The sequence below is a fragment of the Hemitrygon akajei genome, chromosome 16 (assembly GCF_048418815.1).
Source record: "Hemitrygon akajei chromosome 16, sHemAka1.3, whole genome shotgun sequence".
Lineage (NCBI taxonomy): Eukaryota > Metazoa > Chordata > Chondrichthyes > Myliobatiformes > Dasyatidae > Hemitrygon > Hemitrygon akajei.
In genome coordinates, this window is record NC_133139.1 from 1583658 (window position 1) to 1606300 (window position 22643).

The window sequence follows — 22643 nt, forward strand, 5'->3', positions numbered from 1 at the left end:
TTAGACTCTCTGCTCCAGGCTCCTCTCCGAATGGTAGGGGAAGTCCGGATACTTAAACCCTGGGCCCCGGCTGAGATACGCAACACGATTAGCGAAGCCTCCAAGCCATTCTGCAAACTAATAACCTTCCTGCCTGGCCTGCTGTGTTCTACCAGCATTTTGTGTGTGTTGTTGTTTGAATTTCCAGCATCTGCAGATTTCCTCGTATTAGCCTTCCATAATTGGCTGGTCCAGACTTGCCGAATTTTAATTCATTTCCTGGAGATGTCGAGGCATTGCTTAAGGTATCCTGGAACTTCCTTGCCAGGAGTTCGAACGGGATTTCTCAATGGAGGGGAATGGTGATGGGAGTCGTACTGACGGAATGAATGATTGGCTGAACAGAGTAAAATATGCCATTCTTGCAGGAATCAGGCAACACAGTGACTTTGGAGGAATACCTAGATGTCAGCAGAAGGGAAGACTTACTGATGTTATTGCCTGTTTAAAGATACTTGGGAATCTAGCGCAGGGATACCCCCGGCAGGAAACGACCCACTGGCAGTGCAAAGATTTATAAATTGTCTCCAATTTTTTTTTTAATTGACCGATCTGGAATGGCAAAACAAAAATTGGGAGGATGCCATAACATTCCTCATTAACATGGATAGGAATGGGCTATTTACAAATCAGGAAGAAAAGGAACGGTGGTGCAACAAAGAAGAGGAGATGAGTTGAGAGAGAGGCCGAAGCACAGGATGTATGCAGGCAGTGTTGGAAGAAAGGATTCTGGCCAGATCGAATGTAAAGAGAAGAGACCCTGATAAAGACAAGAGGGGAAATTGAGAGAAACCTGCTTTACCATGCATGGGCCCTTTAATCGTAACACCTTTAACCAACAATAGGTGGACACAAAGGGTGGGTGATACAGGCAGCAATGATCAGGCTCTCAAGAACCGCCCTCCCAAAGAACCCCATATTAAACATATTGATAGTTAATAGGAGACTACAAGTCCTGATCGATTCCGACGCTAAAGTATTGTCCATACACCTTTCTGTTGTATTACCTAAAGGCAGTAAAAGTATTCAAAAGTGTAAATTATTAGGCATAGTCAGAGTTCCTCTGATAGAACCCTGCTGGAGCCAGTTGAAATAACAATAGAGAACAATTTGATTATAGAAACGTTGATTATAGCTGAGAACTCACCTGTTAATTTGCTTGGACGCTAAGCACGCTGTAAATTAAATACCGTTATTCATTGCATCTCCAAAGAATTGTATCTTGAAATCCCTGAAAACAGACTAGCTGAGCTCCACGGTACAATGCTACAAAAACCGAACAATAAGGGGACCCAGCTGCTCTCTATAGCTGGCACATTGGGGAAAATCCCTGGGGAAATTGGCTATGGCAGCAAATTGAAGCTGACATTAAAGCAAGGGGATTTCTGGACAATTTAATTGGAACTTGTAAAGTAGTTACTGCACTATATTGTCCTGCAGCCTTCCGGGATTTAGATCTCAAATACAATTATAGAAGCCGAGCAAATCAACATAAAGGCAAGAGGGGGCTAATATTCTTATTGGGTAGGGTAAATTTTGAGTGAATAGCAGCTGAGATTCAGCTGATAACAGGAGGAACTTTTCCTCGGGGGCACATGTTCATTGCCCCATGTCCCACTGGTGTGAAACCCCCTTTTAAGCCTAAAGATTTGGGAACTATGGAGAGACGGGTGTGGTAATACAGATCACCACCTAACCAAAGAGAGGTGACTTACTATGGACCAGATACAGGGGTAACAGTTGTAACTGTGAATTCCATAGACAGAGCCCCCTCCTGCACCCCAATTGAGCAATCCACAAGATTTTCGCAGGGTGGATCCCGTATTGTGGACACAGCATAAGAATCATGTAGGATTAGTGAGATCCGTAGCTCACCATCAGGTCACTCTTTAATCAAACGCCCGACTACCCTCCATCAGGCAGTACTGTATCGTCTATCTCCAAGGACCGTCAGCGGTATTGAACCCGCTTTAGGGACGCTAATGCAACAAGGCGTTCTGCGACTAACTCAAAGCCCTTGCAATACGCTGAAATTATCCATCCCCAAGCCAGGAAGACCGGATGAGTGGCGGTTTGTTCAGGATTTGTGGGCTGTAAATCAGGTAGTGCAGCTCATTTCACCGGTGGTTCCAGACACCAATGTGATATTGGCCTCTATCCCTTCGGAGTCCTGTAGGTATACGGTGATTGGTAATCTGCCTTTTTCTCAATAAGACTGCATGAGAACAGTCAGCATCTGTTCTTTTTTACATATAATAGACAGCAATACACGTGGACAAAATTACTGCAGGGCTATATCAGGAAGTCCGGATGTATTGCCCGGAGACATCATGATTTTACAACATGCAGATGAGTTAGTGTTGACCTCTCAGACACTGGCTGACTGTAGAGAAGACTCCGTGCCATTACTGAATCATTTGGCCGCCTGAGGACAGTCAGACTCCCTGTCAAAATTACAACTCTGCCAACTTACAATAACATATCTAGGGTATGCACTGCACAAGAGAATCCGTCAATTAGGGACGGAGCATGTGACTGCCATTGTGCAGGCTCCCAGACCTGCTACCAAAACAAAACAGATGAAGACTTTCCCGGGAATGACGAATGGCTGTCGACATTGACTACCTGAATTCCGAAACTATGACGCTGCCCTCCGAGATGCAGCAGCCCAGGCTGCACCTGATACCATATAATGGACTGAGGATATGCAACAGGCTTACGAGTTACTAAAAGGTGCCCCAGTATAGGCCCGATTACAGCAGACCATGCCAGATATATGTGAATGAAAAGGAGGGTTTCGCAAGTGCAATATTAACCCAAGAACATGGTGGCTTAGGAAGACCAGTGGCGTATTCCACCCTATGGTCTCCAGTGGTTAGAGGAATGCCAGGATGTTTAAGGGCGGTGGCAGCGTCAGCAGTAATGTTCGAAAGGGCTGCCCCGTTAATACTAGAGCAGTACCTCGTCCGGTACTGACACCTCATGCTGTAACGCTGCTCCTCAACTCAACTGCTACGACGAGAAATGAAGTCGTGTTACTTAACAAGTCGAATTTAACTTCTAAAAGAGCACCCGCACTCAACCCGGCTACGCTGATCTGTATGATGGAGTCCTCAGAACCCCATGACAGTTACGTCCTCATGACATGACCTACTGTACCCCTTGATAACCCCGATTTAATACACTTTATGGACGGCTCCTCTTGCAAGCCTAATGACCACACCATACCGGCAGCCTATGCAATAGTGACTCTGGTAGGAACCTTCCCCAAGGGCCGTCTTCTTGGCCAGCTGAGCTTTTTGCTCCAACATGAACCTACATTTTAGCCAAAGGATACCCAGTAAACATCTAAACAGACTCTAGGTATGCCTTAGGGTGGTACATGATTTTGGGTGACTTTGGCAAAATCGAGGGTTCATTATGTTCGTGGGTAAACCCATCCAGCGTGAATATCTCATTAAAAATCTGCTACAAGCAGTGCAGTTGCCAGACCAAATTGCTGTCATTACGTGCGAAGCTCACACTAATGCCTCAGACCCCATAACTAAAGGAGATCCTGCTGCTGATGCGGCCGCTGGTGCGGGAAAAGCTAAGCTGGTACGTATGCAGGTACCATGTACCCCTGTAACCCCTACCCCAAACTTGCGAGATTTAATTTCCGCCCAAGACGGACCCGGAAAAGGAGAAGGGACTTGGAAGGAAAGCAGTGTTTTATGGACCGTGAGGGGGTGTGGAGACATCCGGATAATCGCCATGTGTGTCCCAGGAATCTCCTAGGCGCCCTTGTTCGACTAGTACCTGGGAAGGGTCATGTAGGAAAGGGGGGGCGGATTACACATCAAACACAACAACAATTGTTTGCACCAGGGTTAACAGTCATTGCAGGACAGGTTGTGCGAAGCTGTGAGATTTGCCAGAGAAACAGTAGGGTAAGTCACCTGCTAAATTTGTCCATTTGTCACCCACGGGAGGCACTATTTGCCAAATTACAGATAAACTGTGTGCATGTGCCAGCCAATGGGGTTATAAATACCCATTAGTAGTAGTGGGCATCTTCTCCAAATGGGTGGGTCAACTCCCACTAGAAAAGATGATACTCAAACTGTGGTTACAACATTAATAAAGGAAATTATTTGCAGATTTGGGGTTTCATACACATTTAACAGTGAGAGAGGGACACATTTTATAGGTAAATTAATTAAGGAATTGGGTCAGGGGTTAGGATTTACTTGGGAATATCACCTTCCATATCAGCTCCAGTCCTCGGGACCAGTAGAATGAATGGAGTATTAAAAGATACATTGGCTAAGGTATGTCAGGAAACGGGACTGAAATGGCCAGAGGCTCTTCCCATAGCATTATGCACTCTAATAAAATCAGGTCAGCCGGTCAACTAAACTATTTCCTTCAGTCCTGACGAAGGGTCTCGGCCCGAAATGTCGACTGTACTTCTTCCTATAGATGCTGCCTGGCCTGCTGTGTTCCACCAGCATTTTGTGTCTGTTACTCCCTTCGAGGTGTTAATGGGAAAGCTGATGCCAGCAGGGACTCGGCCCCTTTGACAAGTGTATAGACGTGCCTGGTCTGGACCGATGAGAAAACCATAGAAATTATTAAAGCCCTTGGTGAAGCAATAAGAGCAAACTGCGGACAGGTAGCTGCTGCCTTACCTCAGCCGGGGGAAGGAAACACTCATCCTTTTAAACCTGGAGACCATGTAAAGACACTCAAGACTCTCTTTCTCCTGGGTGGAAAGGGCCCTAACACAGGATCCAGGTGACAAGGATTGCTGTGAAAGTCCAGGGGAAAGTACATGGCAGCGTGCAACTGCGAGTTATCTTCAGAAGGGAAGATGAAAAATGAAGATGCTTGCTTAAACATGCAGCCCCCGCCCCCAGATTATGAACCCCCATATCTGGACAATAAGGAGTAGGGTTGACCTAGTGATCTAAAAGGAGGGGACTGTAGAAGAAATGGGTTAAGTTTGAGGTCTGGTGGGGTGGTTGGCAGACTCATGGGGAGAGGATAATAAGCCCTGGATCACTAGTCACATCAAAGGCCTCCTAAACCAGAAGAAGAGGGCCTTTAAAGATGGTGATTGGTTGGAGCTTAAAAGAGTTCAGAAGGAACTCAGAGTACAGATAAGGGGGGCAAAGGAGCAGTATAGGAGGAAGCTAGAACAAAAGCTGCAGAAAAAAAGCATGAAGGAGGTGTGGGATGGGATGAAGATCATCACCGGATGCGGTGCAAAGCGGGGGGCGAACATAAATGGAGATGTGGAGAAAGCGAACCAGCTGAACAACTTCTTCAACAGGTTCGACAGCTCAATCTCATCCTCACCGCAGAAATCCACACCAGGCTTACTTCCCTCACAGGAAAATAGCCACTCACATGAGACCTTGCCCACGCCCAGGATTACGGCTGCACAGGTGGAAGGTCAACTGAGGAAGATCTGTACCAGCAAGGCGGCTGGACCAGATGGAGTTTCCCCACGATTACTGAGGGCCTGTGCGACTGAGCTGGGAGAACCACTACAGCGCATCTTCAACATGAGCCTGGAGCAGAGAAGAGTACCCAGACAGTGGAAAACATCCTGTATTGTCCCGGTACCGAAGAAACCACAACCAAAGGAGTTGAATGACTTCAGACCTGTTGCCTTGACGTCGCACGTGATGAAGACCATGGAGCGGCTGATAATACAGAATCTGAGGCCACAAACCAGGCACGCCCAGGATCCTCTTCAGTTTGCGTATAAGGAGAAGGTGGGAGTGGAGGATGCTATCACGTATTTGCTGCACAAATCACTCTCTCACCTAGATGGGGTCAGTTGTGCTGTGAGGATTACATTCCTTGACTTCTCTAGTGCCTTTAACACCATCCAGCCCAAGATCTTAAGGCACAAACTAACGGAGATGGGAGTAGACTCTCACATGGTGGATTGGATAGTGGACTACTTGACAGATAGACCTCAGTATGTGCGGTTGGGAGACTGTAGGTCTGACACGGTGGTCAGCAGCACAGGAGCGCCGCAGGGAACCGTACTCTCTCCGGTCCTGTTCACCCTGTACACATCAGACTTCCAATATAACTCGGAGTCCTGCCATGTGCAGAAGTTCGCTGATGACACGGCCATAGTGGGGTGTGTCAGGAATGGACAAGAGGAGGAGTATAGGAAACTGATACAGGACTTTGTGATATGGTGCAACTCAAACTGCCTGCGTCTCAATATCACCAAGACCAAGGAGATGGTGGTGGACTTTAGGAGATCTAGGCCTCATATGGAGCCAGTGGTCATTAATGGAGAATGTGTGGAGCAGGTTAAGACCTACAAGTATCTGGGAGTACAGTTAGACGAGAAGCTAGACTGGACTGCCAACACAGATGCCTTGTGCAGGAAGGCAGAGAGGCGACTGTACTTCCTTAGAAGGTTGGCGTCATTCAATGTCTGTAGTGAGATGCTGAAGATGTTCTATAGGTCAGTTGTGGAGAGCGCCCTCTTCTTTGTAGTGGCGTGTTGGGGAGGAAGCATTAAGAAGAGGGACGCCTCACGTCTTAATAAGCTGGTAAGGAAGGCGGGCTCTGTCGTGGGCAAAGTACTGGAGAGTTTAACATCGGTAGCTGAGCGAAGGGCGCTGAGTAGGCTACGGTCAATTATGGAAAACTCTGAACATCCTCTACATAGCACCATCCAGAGACAGAGAAGCAGTTTCAGCGACAGGTTACTATCGATGCAATGCTCCTCAGACAGGATGAAGAGGTCAATACTCCCCAATGCCATTAGGCTTTACAATTCAACCGCCAGGACTTAAGAACTTTTTAAAAGCTATTATTAATGCTTTTTGAGATAGTGATTTAGATGCATATCATATTTTTTACTGAGTTAAGTATTGTATGTAATTAGTTTTGCTACAACAAGTGTATGGGACATTGGAAAAAAGTTGAATTTCCCCATGAGGATGAATAAAGTATCTATCTATCTATCTATCTATCTATCTATTTAAAAAACAGGATGGGTCTATCTTCCTTGTCCTAACAATAGATCATGTCATCAATGTAGAGATGTTAATCGTCTGAGAGGCAACGTGATTAATGGATTGTTTGGAACTCTGAGCAATGTGGAACCAATTGTATTGGTCCTCATATTGTATAGATTGTGGAATCAGTGTCTGGACATGACTGACCCAGTGTAATTAGATTTATTGTATAAATTTGAAATGTAACCTTGCATCGGCAGAGATTTGTGGAATGGCTCTCCTTGAATTCAGAAAATAAAGGCAGTAATTAGCTTTTTTCACACTGTTTTAGACCATAAGACCGTAAGACATAGGAGCAGAATTAGGCCATTCAGCCCATTGAGTCTGCTCCATTATTTCATCATGGTTGATCCCAGATCCCACTCAACCCCATACAGTTGCCTTCTTGCCATATCCTTTGATGTCCTGACCAATCAGGAAACTATCAACTTCCACTTTAAGTATACCCACGGACTTGGCCTCCACCGCAGTCTGTGGCAGAGCATTCCACAGATTTAATACTCTCTGGCAAAAAAAACCTCCTTACCTCTGTTCTAACCCCTCAATTTTGAGGCTGTGCCCTCTAGTTCAGGATACCCACACCATAACAAACATCCTCTCCATATCCACCTTATTTAATTCTTTCAACATTCAGTAGGTTTCAATGAGATACCCCTGCATTCTTCTGAATTCTAGTGAGTACAGGCCCAAAGCTGCCAAACACTCCTCATATGTTAACCCCTTCATTCCCAGCATTATCCTTGTGAACATCTACTGGGCTCTCCAATGACAACACTTCCTTTCTGAAATATGGGGCCCAAAACTGCTGACAACACTCAAAGTGCAGCCTGACTAATGTCTTATAAAGACTCATAATTATCTCTTTGCTTTTATATTCTACTCCCCTTGAAATAAATGCTAACATTGCATTTGCCTTCTTTACCATAGACTTAGCCTGTAAATTAACCTTCTGGGAGTCTTGCATGAGACTCCTAAATCCCTCTGTACCTCTGATGTTTGAATATTCTCCCTATTTAGATAATAGTCCATGCTATTGTTCCTTTTACCAAAATGCATTATCATACATTTCCCAACATTGTATTCCATCTGCCACATTTTTGCCCATTTTTCCAATCTGTCTAAATCCTGCTGCAATCGCATTGCTTCCTCAGCACTACCTACCCCTCCACCTATCTTCATATCATCTGCCAACTTTGCCACAAAGGCATCAATTCCATTCTACAAATCGTTGACAAACATTGTGAAAAAAGCAGTCCCAATACTGACCCCTGAGAAAAACCACTAATCACTGGCAGCCAACCAGAAAAGGACTCATTTATTCCTACTCGCTGCCTCCTGCCTGTCAGCCATTCCTCTGCCCATGCCTGTATCTTTCCTGCAACGCCATAGGATTTTATTTTGTTAAGCAGCCTCATGTGTGGCACCTTATCAAATGCATTCTGAAAATCTAAGTAAATGACATCCACTGTCTCCTTTGTCCACCCTGCTTGTTACTTCCTCGAAGAACTCTAACAGATTTGTCAGGCAAGATTTCCCTTTACAGAAACCATGCTGACTTTGACTTAATTTATTATTAGACTCCAAGTACCCCGAAAACTCATCCTTAAAAATATACTCCAACACTTTCCCAACCACTGAGGTGAGACTAACTGGCCTATAATTTCCTTTCTTTTGCGTTCCTCTTTTTTAAAAAGGCGGAGTAACATTTGCAGTCTTCTGGGACCATGTCAAAATCAAGTGATTCTTGAAAGATCATGACAAGTGCTTCCATTATCTCTTCAGCAACCTCTCACAGTACTCTAGGATGTAACCCATCTGGTCCAGGTGACTTATCCACCTTAAGGCCTTTGAGTTTGCCTAACACTTTTTCTTTTGTAATAGTAATGGCACTCACTCTGCTGCCTGACACTCACATACCTCTGGCACACCACTAGTGTCTTCCACAGGGAAGAATGTTGCAAAGTACTCATTAAGTTCATCTGCCATTTCTTTGTCCCCCATTACCACCTCACCAGCATCATTTTCCAATGGTCCAATACCTCCTCACCTCCTTTTTACTCTTTACATAACTGAAAAAACTTTTAGTATCCTGCTTTATATTATTGGCTAGTTTGCCCTCTTTTCCCTTTCTATAGCTTTTTTAGCTGTCTTTTGTCAGATTTTAAAAGCTTCCCAATCATCCAACTTCCCACTCACTTTTGCTACTTTATATGCCCTTTCCTTGGCTTTTAAGCAGTCCTTAACTTCCCTTATGTGTGGCGCGTGGCCAAGTGGTTAAGGCATTGGACTAGTGATCTGAAAGTCATGAGTTCAAGCCTAAGCCGAGGAAGCGTACTGTGTCCTTGAGCAAGGCACTTAACCACACATCGTTCCAGTCCACCCAGCTGAAAATGGGTACCGGCAAAATGCTGGGGGTTAACCTCGCGATAGACTGGCATCCTATCCGGGGGGGTGGGGTCTCATATTCACAGTCGCTTCACGCCACGGAAACTGGCATAAGCACTGGCCTGATGAGCCTATAAGCCTTGGGACAGACTTTAATTCTTTAACTTCTCTTATCAGCCATGGTTGCATAACCCTGCCATTTGAGAACTACTTCATCTGTGAGACATATCTATCCTGTTCTTGAAACTGTTCAAGAAACTTCAGCAACCTCTGGTCTGCCATCATCCCCTCCAAAATCCTCCTCCAATCCACCTGGGCGAGCTCCTCTCTCATGCCTCTGTAATTCCCTTTATTCCATTGCAATACTGAATCATGTGACTTACACTTCTCCCTCTCAAATTCCAGTATGAATTCAATCATATTATGATCAGTGCCTCCTAAGGGTTCCTTTACATTAAGCTCTGTAAAAAGACCTGGGTTATTACACAACTCATAATCTAAGATAGCCTTTCCCTGAGTTGGCTCAAGCACAAGCTACTCTGAAAAGCCACCTCAGAGGCATTCAATATACTTTCTCTCTCACGATCTAACACCAACCTGATTTTCCCAATCCCCTTGCATATTGAAATTTCCCCTTACAATTGTGTCATTACCCTTATTACATGTCGCAACCCCACATTTTGGCTACTATTTGGAGGCCTATATATGATTATCATATTTTCTTTACCCTTGCAGCTTCTTAACTCCATCCACTAAGATTCAACATTCTCTGATCCTATGTCATCTCTTTCTAAACATGTACAGAGCCACACCACTGCCTATGCCTCCCTGCCTGTCCTTTCAATACAGAGTACATCCTTTGATGTTAACTATGGCCTTCTTTCAGCCATGACTCAGTGATGCTCACAACATCATACTGACTTCAAGGTCTTTGCCTGGTTTGTGTTTGATTGGTACTAAATTCTCTAATATGTCTGCACAGAGCTGAGCAGCGAGGCAAACTGGCCCATCCCTCGCCTCAGGTTCTGGCACCCTGACCTTTTTAATCTGCACCTAAATCGTCATCCAAACACCCCTCTCACTTTAACCTCAAGCCCTCTGGTATCAGACATTTTGACACTGGGAAAAGACATTCTGAGGTCACCTCCCACCGCCGCTCAACCCCAGAAACTCACCGATAACCTGCAGTGGCACGGTGTCCTGCTCATCATCCATTCCCACGACCACTTCACACTGATAGGCACCCGCATCACTTGCTCGCAGAGAAACGATCTGCAGGCTGGCGTTGTAGTGGAAGAGGCCATAGCCAGGCAGGCTGGCCCTGCCCTTGTAGGCTGGGTTCAGCTTCACCGTGTTGTTCTTGGCTACCAGAATAAGAACTTCCTTACTGTTCCCACCTTCAAGTGACACTTTGGTCCATTTGATCCGAGGAGGGTCATGGGGCAGCGAGGGGTCAGTGGTTGAACTGGGGAGCACAGAGAAAATGCAGGGTAGCAAGGCAGAGTCAGCTAATCCCCGGACAACTGGCTGGTGTTGGACCTTCTTTATGTTCACCGCCTTCTCGTACCTGTTATCTGTTGCTGGGGGAGGGAGGGACAAACACAGGGTGAGCAATTGAACTTGTCACACTCTCTCATGAGCTCCTTCCTTGTCAGCCCCTCCCATGTACCCCAGAACATTCTCTTGTCTTTTCAGATACAGTAACAGCAGTGCCAACACTTGCTATAAAAGCTACACTGTCGGCTCTGGGATTCTCCTGCACACCATTTCCGGACCTGGCCTGGGGCTGCCCCTCTCTACAATTCCCAGTGTTTCAGTTCCTTGGAAGTGATGTTACAGGTAAGTAGGGTTCTAAAGAGAGTTTTTGGCACATTTACCTCCATAAATCAACGTATGGAGGATATGAGTTGAGATGTAATGTTAAAATTGAAAAGACATTGTTAAGGTTTAATTTGGAGTATTGTGTGTAGTTTTGGTCACCTACTTACAGGAAAGATATCAATAAGATTGACAGAGTGCAGAGAAAGTTTAGAAGGATGTTACCAGGACCAGATTATCTGAGTTACAAGGAAAGGTTGAATAAGTTAGGACTTTATTTTCTGGAGTGTAGAAGGTTGAGGGGAGATTTGATGGAGGTATACAAAATTATGAGGGGTATAGATAGGTTAAATGCAAGCAGGCTTTTTCCACTGAGGTTGGTTGAGGCTAGAATTAGAAATCATAGGATAAGGTTGAAAGGTGAAATGCTTAAGGGGAACTTGAGGGGGAGCTTCTTCAGTCAAAGGGTGGTGTGAATGTGGAACGAGCTGCCAGTGAAAGTGGTGGATGTGGGTTCGATTCCAGCAGTTAGAAATTCAGATAAGTACATGGATGGGAGAGGGATGGTCCAGGTGCAAGTGCAGGTCAATTGGACTAAACAGAATGACAGTTCAGCATGACTAGATAGGCTGTAGTGCTCTGTGACTCTATGCCTTCCTGCACTCACTAACAGGCTTCACTTATGTGGCACCTGGCTAAGAGGACAATCTGTGAGGATTGGTTAGTGAACGGCAGGCTCAATGGGTCAGGAGCCAGCTGGAGTTTGAACTGTTGGGAGCTGGGGTAACTTATCATGGGGACAGGAGGTGAGCAAATTCAGCAAGGTTTCAATTATAAAGGACAAGATCCACACTATAGTAACAGTGGCTGCTGGCTGCCAGCTCATTAGAATCACTCTCACATTTTAGTGTGTTACAAACACCAGTTTCACTGAAAGGTCAGACTGATTTCCAATTTAATGGGAAACTTACGTAGCCAAATTATTGCCTTTAATACCAACTTCATTCTTCCATGGAGTGAATTGTTATGTTGTGTATAAGCTCTGTGTCTGGGAATAATTACTCCAGCACCTAGAGCTTATGACAGTTACTATGAGTGCATAGAATACCAGGCCGAATCCAATGTTGGTGAAATGAGCAGTGGTGTATGTGAGCAATGGTGATTGGAGATACCTACAATGGAAGCAATCAGCAAAGGAGCTGGCATTCCCATGGCACCCTCGCCACTACAGACCCTTCACAAGGTCGTATCCATGATGAACAACCCCCCACCACCCATTATATGCCCTCTTCTCATCACTACCATTGAGAACGAGGTACAGGAGCCTGAAGACACACATTCTTTTCACACGCGTGAAAAGAAAAAGATTGGTCAAGACAAATGTAGGTCCTTTACAGTCAGAAACAGGTGAATTGATCATAGGGAACAAAGACATGGCAGACCAATTGAATAACTACTTTGGTTCTGTCTTCACTAAGGAGGACATAAATAATCTTCCAGAAATAGTAAGGGACCAAGGGTCTAGTGAGATGGAGGAACTGAGGGAAATACATGTTAGTAGGGAAGTGGTGTTAGGTAAATTGAAGGGATTAAAGGCAGATAAATCCCCAGGGCCAGATGGTCTGCATCCCAGAGTGCTTAAGGAAGTAGCCCAAGAAATAGTGGAGGCATTAGTGATAATTTTTCAAAACTCCTTAGATTCTGGATTCGTTCCTGAGGATTGGAAGGTGGCTAATGTAACCCCACTTTTTAAAAAAGGAGGGAGAGAGAAACCGGGGAATTATAGACTGGTTAGTCTGACATCGGTGGTGGGGAAAATGCTAGAGTCGGTTATCAAAGATGTGATAACAGCACATTTGGAAAGAGGTGAAATCATCGGACAAAGTCAGCATGGATTTGTGAAAGGAAACTCATGTCTGACGAATCTTATAGAATTTTTTGAAGATGTAACTAGTAGAGTAGATAGGGGAGAGCCAGTGGATGTGGTATATTTAGATATTCAAAAGGCTTTTGACAAGATCCCACACAGCAGATTAGTGTGCAAACTTAAAGCACACGGTATTGGGGGTATGGTATTGATGTGGATAGAGAATTGGTTGGCAGACAGGAAGCAAAGAGTGGGAGTAAACGGGACCTTTTCAGAATGGCAGGCAGTAACTAGTGGGGTACCACAAGGCTCAGTGCTGGGACCCCAGTTGTTTACAATATATGTTAATGATTTAGACGAGGGAATTAAATGCAGCATCTCCAAGTTTGCGGATGACACGAAGCTGGGCGGCAGTGTTAGCTGTGAGGAGGATGCTAAGAGGATGCAGGGTGACTTGGATAGGTTAGGTGAGTGGGCAAATTCATGGCAGATGCAATTTAATGTGGATAAATGTGAGGTTATCCACTTTGGTTGCAAGAACAGGAAAACAGATTATTATCTGAATGGTGGCCGATTAGGAAAAGGGGAGATGCAACGAGACCTGGGTGTCATTGTACACCAGTCATTGAAGGTGGGCATGCAGGTACAGCAGGCGGTGAAAAAGGAAAATGGTATGTTGGCATTCATAGCAAAAGGATTTGAGTACAGGAGCAGGGAGGTTCTACTGCAGTTGTACAAGGCCTTGGTGAGACCGCACCTAGAATATTGTGTGCAGTTTTGGTCCCCTAATCTGAGGAAAGACATTCTTGCCATAGAGGGAGTACAGAGAAGGTTCACCAGATTGATTCCTGGGATGGCAGGACTTTCATATGAAGAAAGACTGGATCGACTAGGCTTATACTCACTGGAATTTAGAAGATTGAGGGGGGATCTTATTGAAACGTATAAAATTCTAAAGGGATTGGACAGGCTAGATGCAGGAAGATTGTTTCCGATGTTGGGGAAGTCCAGAATGAGAGGTCACAGTTTAAGGATAAAGGGGAAGCCTTTTAGGACTGAGATGAGGAAAAACTTCTTCACACAGAGAGTGGTGAATCTGTGGAATTCTCTGCCACAGGAAACAGTTGAGGCCAGTTCATTGGCTATATTTAAGAGGAAGTTAGATATGGCCCTTGTGGCTAAAGGGATTAGGGGGTATGGAGAGAAAGCAGGTACAGGGTTCTGAGTTGGATGATCAGCCATGATCAAACTGAATGGCGGTGCAGGCTTGAAGGGCCGAATGGCCTACTCCTGCACCTATTTTCTAGGTTTCTATGTTTTTATGTTTATTCAATGTTTTAGGAACAGCTTCTTCCCCTCTGCCAGCAGATTTTTGAATGGTCCATGAACCTATGAACAGCACTTCTTTGGGAATAATTTGCTCTTCTGTTGTACTATATTCTTAATGTAATTTATAGTACAACTGCTGCAAAACAGATATCCTGACAGCGAGTTTGTGAAATGCTCCAACTACTCTTGCAGAAACATGGCATGAATCTACAGACCATGACACTCAGGGACTTGGACTAGATTATTATTTATATTTTGTAACTGAATGTTTCTCTGCCATTGTAATTATGTGCTATATGAGCTTTGTGTTGTGTGTCACTGTTGGTTCTGTGTTTTTGCACCTTGGACCCAGAGGAGCACTGTTTAATTTGCCTGTATTCATGTGTAGTTCAACTTGAACTTGAACTTGATTATGATTGACCTTTACAGCCAGTTCAGGAGTTTGTGAACTGATCTTCGTAGCCAGTTCAGGAGTTCAAGACTTCATGGCCAATTCAGGGGTTTTTGAAGTATAGTAAGTGCAGAAGATAAGGCAGATAATTTGTGCACAGCAAGACTGCACATAGTGGGATGAAATAAAAGATTCAAAAACTTGTATCAAGATTTGCTCAGGGTACCACAGATCACGTGGAAAAGTTTCTTTGCTCTTTTCAATAAATGCCATGGATCTTTTATATTCCACAAAAGCAGACAGTGTCTTGTTCTGATATCTTAGCCAGAGAACCACAACAGTCATGTGGTACTATCCCTGGGACTGTTGGCATGGCCCCTGAGTCATCACTGGAGGAAGGAGTGAGCTCAAACACCCCTTTCAGTTGGTGTAAGATCCCACGACACTCTTCCCTAAGTCTTGGTGGATATCTATCCTCAGATATCATACCTGAGGCTGCCCATGGTCTTGTTATCATTGGGGAATTGCTCTGTGTGGAGCTGCCTTGCAGTACGGAGTGACTAGCTTCCACAGATTGGAGCAGGGTGATGATACAGGCAGATCAGTCCTTGTTAAAGCTGCTGTCAACATATTGGGCTCATTGCAAACCAGGCCGAGAAGGAGATTAGTTAACTCACAGAGGGGCTCACTGAAGAGTTTATTGTGGGAGTCACTGTGAGATCTACAGTGTGGGTGCACTCTGGGATCCACAGCTCATTTCTCTACAGGGTACAGCGGGATACACAACACATACCTCCTCGCAGATTCCATTACCCTCTGCAGTGTGCACGCTGACAACATACCTGCCTCTTGTAGAATGGCAGCGGATGCCAGGCAGATGCAGATCCACCCGATGTGAAGATAGGCATTCAACATGCTCTATTCCTGGAACAAGATGAAGAGGATGCCTCAGAAGGTTTGATGAGTCGCCTGTAAGACCTCAGTGAATTGCCCTTCCCCCACCTTCCGATCTTCCACCTCAATCTTGCCCAGCTCCCAAATGAAACAGCAGACACCAAACAATGAATATTTTACAGCTGACAGCATTGGAAATGTTTAAATCTGCAAATACCATGGAGAATGTGGCTAGTTCCATAACAGACAGCTCCCCACAGCTTGCCCAGAAGTACATCCTTTGTGTGAGTCGTCAATGCAAACAACGCATTTTGCTGTATGTTTCAATGTTTCGATGTACATGTGACAAATAAAGCTAATCTTTATCTTTATCACACTCTGGGACCAGCAGCCTCCCTGTGACTAGCTGAATAACTAGTCCAGCAGCCCCACTCCCTGATTCTGGGTTATGGTCTACATTATTGGATCAGTAGTCAATCGCACTGCCACAGACACACACAGACAACACAGCAAAGGCCTCCTTCCCATGAGTTGTTATGAGAAAGACTGGCACACGATTACATCTGGAGATGCTGGAACAGGGGAGTAAGGCTCAGTCTAAGAAATGGGGGAAGGGGGTGTTAAGCAGCGACGAGAGTAGGGAGAGAATTCTAGAAGCCAGAATCTAGGCAACAGCACAACACTGTAAAGGGTACTGATGACCTGATGAATGGTCCCAGCTCAAAACGTTATCTGCTTATTCCTCTCAATAGATGCTGCCATGAAGCTATTTGAAGGCCCTCACCTCTGGTTCACTGACATCCTCTGGAGGAGAATCAGTTTGACTGCAGAGGGTTAGTGACTTTAAATTACTCATTTTAGAGGACCTGTCCTCAGCCCAGCTTGTAAGTGCAATTATGAAGAAGACACAGCAATGCCTCTACTTCCATAGACATTTGAGAAGATTCGGTATTACATCTAAAACTTTGACAAACTTCTATAGATGTGTAGTGGTGAGTATATTTTGGCTGCATCACAGCCTGGTGTGGAAACACCAATGCCCTTGAATGGAAAATCTTACAAAAAGTAGTGGATATGGCCCAGTCCATCCCAGATAAAGCCCTCCCTATCATCGGGCATACTTACATGGAGCATTGCCGCAGGAAATCAGCATCCATTATTAGCTTCAGGAACAGTTATTACCCCTCAACCATTAGGCTCTTGAACCAAGATGGATAACCTCTCCTCATCTTGATGACAATTGCTTCATTCTGAGACTGTTCTAGCCACAAAACCAAAGGGAGAATCCTCCCTGAATCTACCCCAGCAAGCACCACTGGAACATTGAATGCTTTGATAAGACCATCTGTTCATCTTCACAAGGGTATTTCCACCCTGCCTGAGAAATCTCTCCTCAGAGGACAGTGCTCATCTGAACAGTATAGTTGGTGAACTTTCATGGAAGTGCCCTGATCACAGTGATGGTGGGGAGACCAGACCGGCACACTCAAGTCTGTACCCCAGCAGTACCAATGAATGGAAAATCCTACAAAAAATAATGGATTTGGCTCATTACATCGCGGGTAAAGCCCTCTCAACTATTGAGCACATCTACATGAAACACTGTTGTAGGAAAGGAGCACTCATCATCAGAGATCCCCATCACCCAGGTCATGCTCTCTTCTCACTGTTGCCATCAGGTAGAAGGTACAAGAGGCTCAGGACTCGCACTACCAGGTTCAAGCACAGTTCCTATCCATCAATCATTGATTTCTTGAATAAAAAGAGATAACTTCACTCAACTTCATGCCTTATCATTGAAATGCTCCCACAGCTAATAGATTCACTTTCAAGGACTCTTCATCCCATGTTCTCATTATTTATTGCTATTTATTTATATTTACATTTGCAGAGTTTGTTGTCTTCTGCACTCTGGTTAAATATCCTAGCTGGGTGGTCTTTCGTTGATTTTTATTATAGTTATTATTAGACATGTTAAATGTGCCTACAAGAAAATGAATCTCAGGGTTGTATATAAAGACATATATGTACTTTGATAATAAAAGTTACTTTGAACTTTGACCCTTGATAACTCCAATAAGATAGTCTTTATTCTTCTACTGAAATCTCCCAAGCTCAAGGATAGCTTCTACACCACTGTTATAAGACTATTAAATAGCTCTATAACATAACATCATAATCTATCTTGTTACGATCTCACAACCTATTGTCGGCCTGCATCTACTCTCTCTGTAGCGTAATACTTTATTCTGCATTCTGTTATTGTTTTCCCTTCTTTACCACAATGCACTGTACAATAATTTGATCTGAATGAACAGTATGGAAGGCAAGTTTTTCACTGTATCTCAGTACATCCCTCTTGCAATAAAAGCCAACATACATTGACCTGGCCAGTCCCTATATGTTCAGAGATTCATGCACATACACTTCCTTCCCAACATCCTTCCACCTCTCACCATTTCAACGATATGGCATCTTGTAGATTTCTACAAAGTTGATGATCAACATGGTGTGCCCACTCCTCCATGGTCAACCCTCTCAACAACTCCTCCTTCAAATTAGACCTGTTGGCTTTCATAATTTTCTATAATGACACATGGAATGACACACCACCTACATTGGACCCCCTACAATTCACCTACTGACACAACCGATCGACAGCTGACGCAATAGCCACAGCTCTACACACCATCTTTCCACATCCAGAGAAGAAGGATGCTTATGTGAGAATGCTGTTCTTGGACGACAGTTCAACATTCAACACCATAGTTCCATCCAGGCTCGACAAGAAGCTCGGAGACATAGAAACATATAAAACCTACAGCACAATACAGGCCATTCGGCCCTCAAAGAACTACCTAGGCTTACCCATAGCCCTCTAGTTTTCTAAGCTCCATGTACCTATCTAGGAGTCTCTTAAAAGACCCTATTGTTTTGGCCTCCACCACCGCAGCCCATTCCACACACTCACCACTCTGTGTAAAAAAAACTTACCCTTAACATCTCCTCTGTACCTACTTCCAAGCACCTTAAAACTATGCCCTCTCATGCTAGCCATTTCAGCTTTGGAGAAAAGCCTTTGACTATCCACACGATCAATGCCTCTCATTATCTGTACACCTCTATCAGGTCACCTCTCATCCTCCATCACTCCAAGGAGAAAAGGCCAAGTTCACTCAACCTATTCTCATATGGCATGCTCCCCAATCCAGGCAACATCCTTGTAAATCTCCTCTGTACCCTTTCTATGGTTTCCATTCCACATCCTTCCTGTAGTGAGGCGACCAGAACTGAGCACAGTACTCCAAGTGGGGTCTGACCAGGGTTCTATATAGCTGCAACATTACCTGTCAACAAGACCTCAGCCTTGACCCTGCCTTGTGCAGCTGGATCCTGGACTTCCTGTCAGATCGCCGGCAGGTGGCAAGAGTGGGCTCCCTCACCTCTACTACTTGGACCCTCAACACAGGTACCCCCCAGGGCTGTGTCCTTAACTCTCTGTATACCTATGACTGTGTCGCCACCCACAGCTCCAATCTGCTAATTAAATTTACTGGTGATACTACATTGATTGGCCTTATCTCAAATAATAACGAGACAGTCTATAGAGAAGAAGTCATCACCCTGACACAGTGGTGTCAAGAAAACAACCTCTCCCTCAATGCCACAAAAACAAAGGAGCTGGTTGTGGACTACAGGAAAAATAGGGACAGGATAAACGCTGTTGACATCAACGGATCTGGGGTTGAGAGGGTGAACAGCTTTAAATTCCTCAGCATGCACATCACCAAGCATCTCATATGGTCTGTACATACCAGCTGTGTGGTGAAAAATACACAACAGCGCCTCTTTCACCTCAGACAGTTGAAGAAGCTTGGTAGGGGTCCCCAGATCCTAAGAATTTTCTACAGGGGCACAATTGAGAGCATCCTGACAGGCTGTATCACTGTCTGGTATGGGAACTGTACTTCCCTCAATCACAGGACTCTGCAGAGAGTGATGCGGATAGCCCAGTGAATCTGTAGATGTGAACTTCCCACTATTCAGGACATTTACAAAGACAGGTATGTAAAAAGGGCCCAAAGGATCATTAGGGACCTGAGTCACCCCAAACACAAACTGTTCCAGCTGCTACCATCCAGGAAGCGGTACCACAGCATAAAAGCCAGGACCAACAGACTCTAGGACAGCTTGTTCCACCAGGCCATCAGACCAATTAAATCATACTGATACGATTATATTTCTGTGCTATACTGACTGTCCAGTTGTACATACTATTTATTATAAATTACTATAAATTGCACATTTAGACGGGGATGTAATGTAAAGATTTTTACTCCTCGTGTATCTGAAGGATGTCAGTAAAAAAGTCAATTCAGTTCAAGAATACTCGACAAAGTCCTCAGCCATTTCCTTATTTCCAAATAAAAGTTCTCCTGTCTGGCTTTGGCTGGAAGCAGGGATGGACATTAACCTTTCAACATTGATCCAGCATTCAAAAAGATCATGACAGATCCAACTGTAACTTGACCACATTCCTGAGTGGTCTCTGCTAACCTTTCATCCTTGCCTTATCAAGAATCTACCTCTCGCTGAATTAAGGCCAAACAGCACATCTTCTACACATCTTGGAGGACATCAGTTCCAAAGACTCACACCCTGTGTGAGAAAAATAGTGACCTGCCCTGTCATAAATGTGAAAGCCTTTGCTTTGAAATAGTAACCCCAGTTCTATTTTCTCCCACAAGAGGAAGCATCCACTCGCATCCACCATCAAGAGAATGCTTCCCATAGTGGGGGAGTCTAGGACCAGAGGGCACATGATGTCCCTTTAGAACAGAGATGAGAAGTAATTTCTTTAGCCAGAGGGTTGTGAATCTGTGGAATTCATTGTCAAGGATGGCCTTGGATGCCAAGTCATTGCATATATTTAAAGCAGAGGTTGATGGGTTCTTGGTTAGTCAGGGTGTCAAAGGTTATGGGGAGAAGGCAGGAGGGTGGGGTTGAAAGAGTTAATAAATCAGCCATGATGAAATGGCGGAGCAGATTCAATTGGCTATATGGCTTAATTCTGCTGTTCTATCTTATGGATCAAAGCTGTTCAGGCCCCTCTCACTCTCTAATCTCCAGTGGATAAAAGCCTGTTGACCTTCTCCCCATTAGACAACCCACCCACTTCAGGTCTCTGCACATTATCACTCTTCCCCACGAAATAACAGAACTCCAGATGTAGTGAGCTCACTGCCCTAGACTCACCCCAACACACTGGCTACCCATTTGCCCCATCAGATGGTGCTTGGCTCACTGGGTTCCTCCAGCTCTTTGCTGTCTGTACACAGTTTACCCAGTTACTGGTCACATACTGGCCTTTATAAATCGTTCACAAGGACATCCCACTCTCTCTGTCTCTTAGGCTCAGCAATCTCATGCCATCTAATGAAGCATTGAATAAAATAGGAGGAAAGATTTAGGATAAGGATGTGAGATTTAGAGGTGAACCCTAATGACTACAGTTTAGTAACATGATGATCACTTTGCACTAAAATTGTCTTGTGTTTTCTCTTGCAAAAATTGTGCATGATTAATGTTTATAGTTTTCTTTGATTGTTGTTTATATGGTGCTACGAGCCTGTGATGCTGCTGAAAGATTTTCATTGCACCTCTTATACAAAGGAAAAGCAACACAACTATACCATGTCTTCATCTCCTCCACCCCAGGGAGAAAAGAACCTAGTCTCTGCAGTTTAACTTTGTTTCTCCTTCTATGGATTCCGCCTGACTGCAGAGTATTTGTGGCATCTTCTGTTCCCTGCCCTGTATACTGAGTAAAAAACTGGATAAATGTTTTGTATCCCTCAATTCCTTACCCTGTTCACTTGTCTGTCCAAATACCTCATAAACAGTGCGTCACTTCTGCTTCTACCACAACCCCCTCCCTCCCGGCAGCACACTCCAGGCACCCACCACTCTCTGTGTAAAAGAAGCTGCCTCATTCATTCCCTCTAAACTTTCAACTCTGATCACAAAGCAATGTACACTGATTCAAATCATCTCCACCCTGGAAAAAACATAGGGCTGGTGACAGAGGCAGATACAGTACATTAGGGACATTTAAGAGACTCTTAGATAGGCACATGGATGATAGAAAAATGGAGGGTCATGTAGTGGGGGAAGGGTTAGATTGATCTTGGAGTAGGATAAAAGATCTGCACATCAAGGCATAACTGCACAGGCGTGTGGATGTCAGTGAGTTAGACAGCGGAAAGAATTTAAATAGAAGACAGCTTTATAGAGCAGACATCTGAGTAGAGGGAGTCAAAGTAGAAGGGCTTTTGCTCAAAGGGTCACAGCAAGGAAAACTACTTGTGAAGAATAGGAATAGGAAGTATATCTGTGAGGCCGGTGTTCTGTATTGGGTGTCAGATGTGGGATGTCTGGGAGACTCCCAGCCTCCCGGATGAACACATCTGCACCAGTTGCATCGAGCTGCAGCTCCTTAGGGACCGCGTTAGGGAACTGGAGATGCAGCTCGATGACCTGCGTCTAGTCAGGGAAAGTGAGGAGGTAATACAGAGGAGTTATAGGCAAGTCAATACACCAGAGCCTCGGGAGACAGGTAAGTGGGTAACAGTCAGGAGAGGGAAAGGCAAGAATCAGATACTAGAGAGTACCCCTGTGGCTGTCCCCCTTAACAATAAGTACTCCAGTTTGAGTACTGTTGGGGGGAGACCTACCTGGGGGAAGCAACAGTGGCCACACCTCTGGCACAGAGTTTGGCCCTGTGCCTCAGAAGGGTAGGGAAAGGAAGAGGATGGCAGTAGTGATAGGGGACTCCATAGTTAGGGGGCAGACAGACAATTCAAGACAGACAGACATGGACGCAGGA

The 22643-nt window shown here is 44.8% G+C and overlaps 1 protein-coding gene across 5 annotated transcripts in view; it reads right to left on the bottom strand.

Annotated features, from left to right (window-relative positions):
• ncanb (neurocan b) overlaps positions 1 to 22643 on the bottom strand; it is a 416144-nt gene that overhangs the window by 331248 nt on the left and 62253 nt on the right. For all 5 annotated transcript variants that reach the window (XM_073068065.1, XM_073068064.1, XM_073068066.1 and 2 more), the window contains exons 2-3: positions 15706 to 15787; positions 10634 to 11038 (exon numbers count right to left, since the gene is read on the bottom strand). In XM_073068065.1, coding sequence (XP_072924166.1) covers positions 10634 to 11038; positions 15706 to 15778 — 478 coding nt within the window. In that variant the 5' untranslated portion in view covers positions 15779 to 15787. The remainder of the gene's footprint in view (positions 1 to 10633; positions 11039 to 15705; positions 15788 to 22643) is intronic.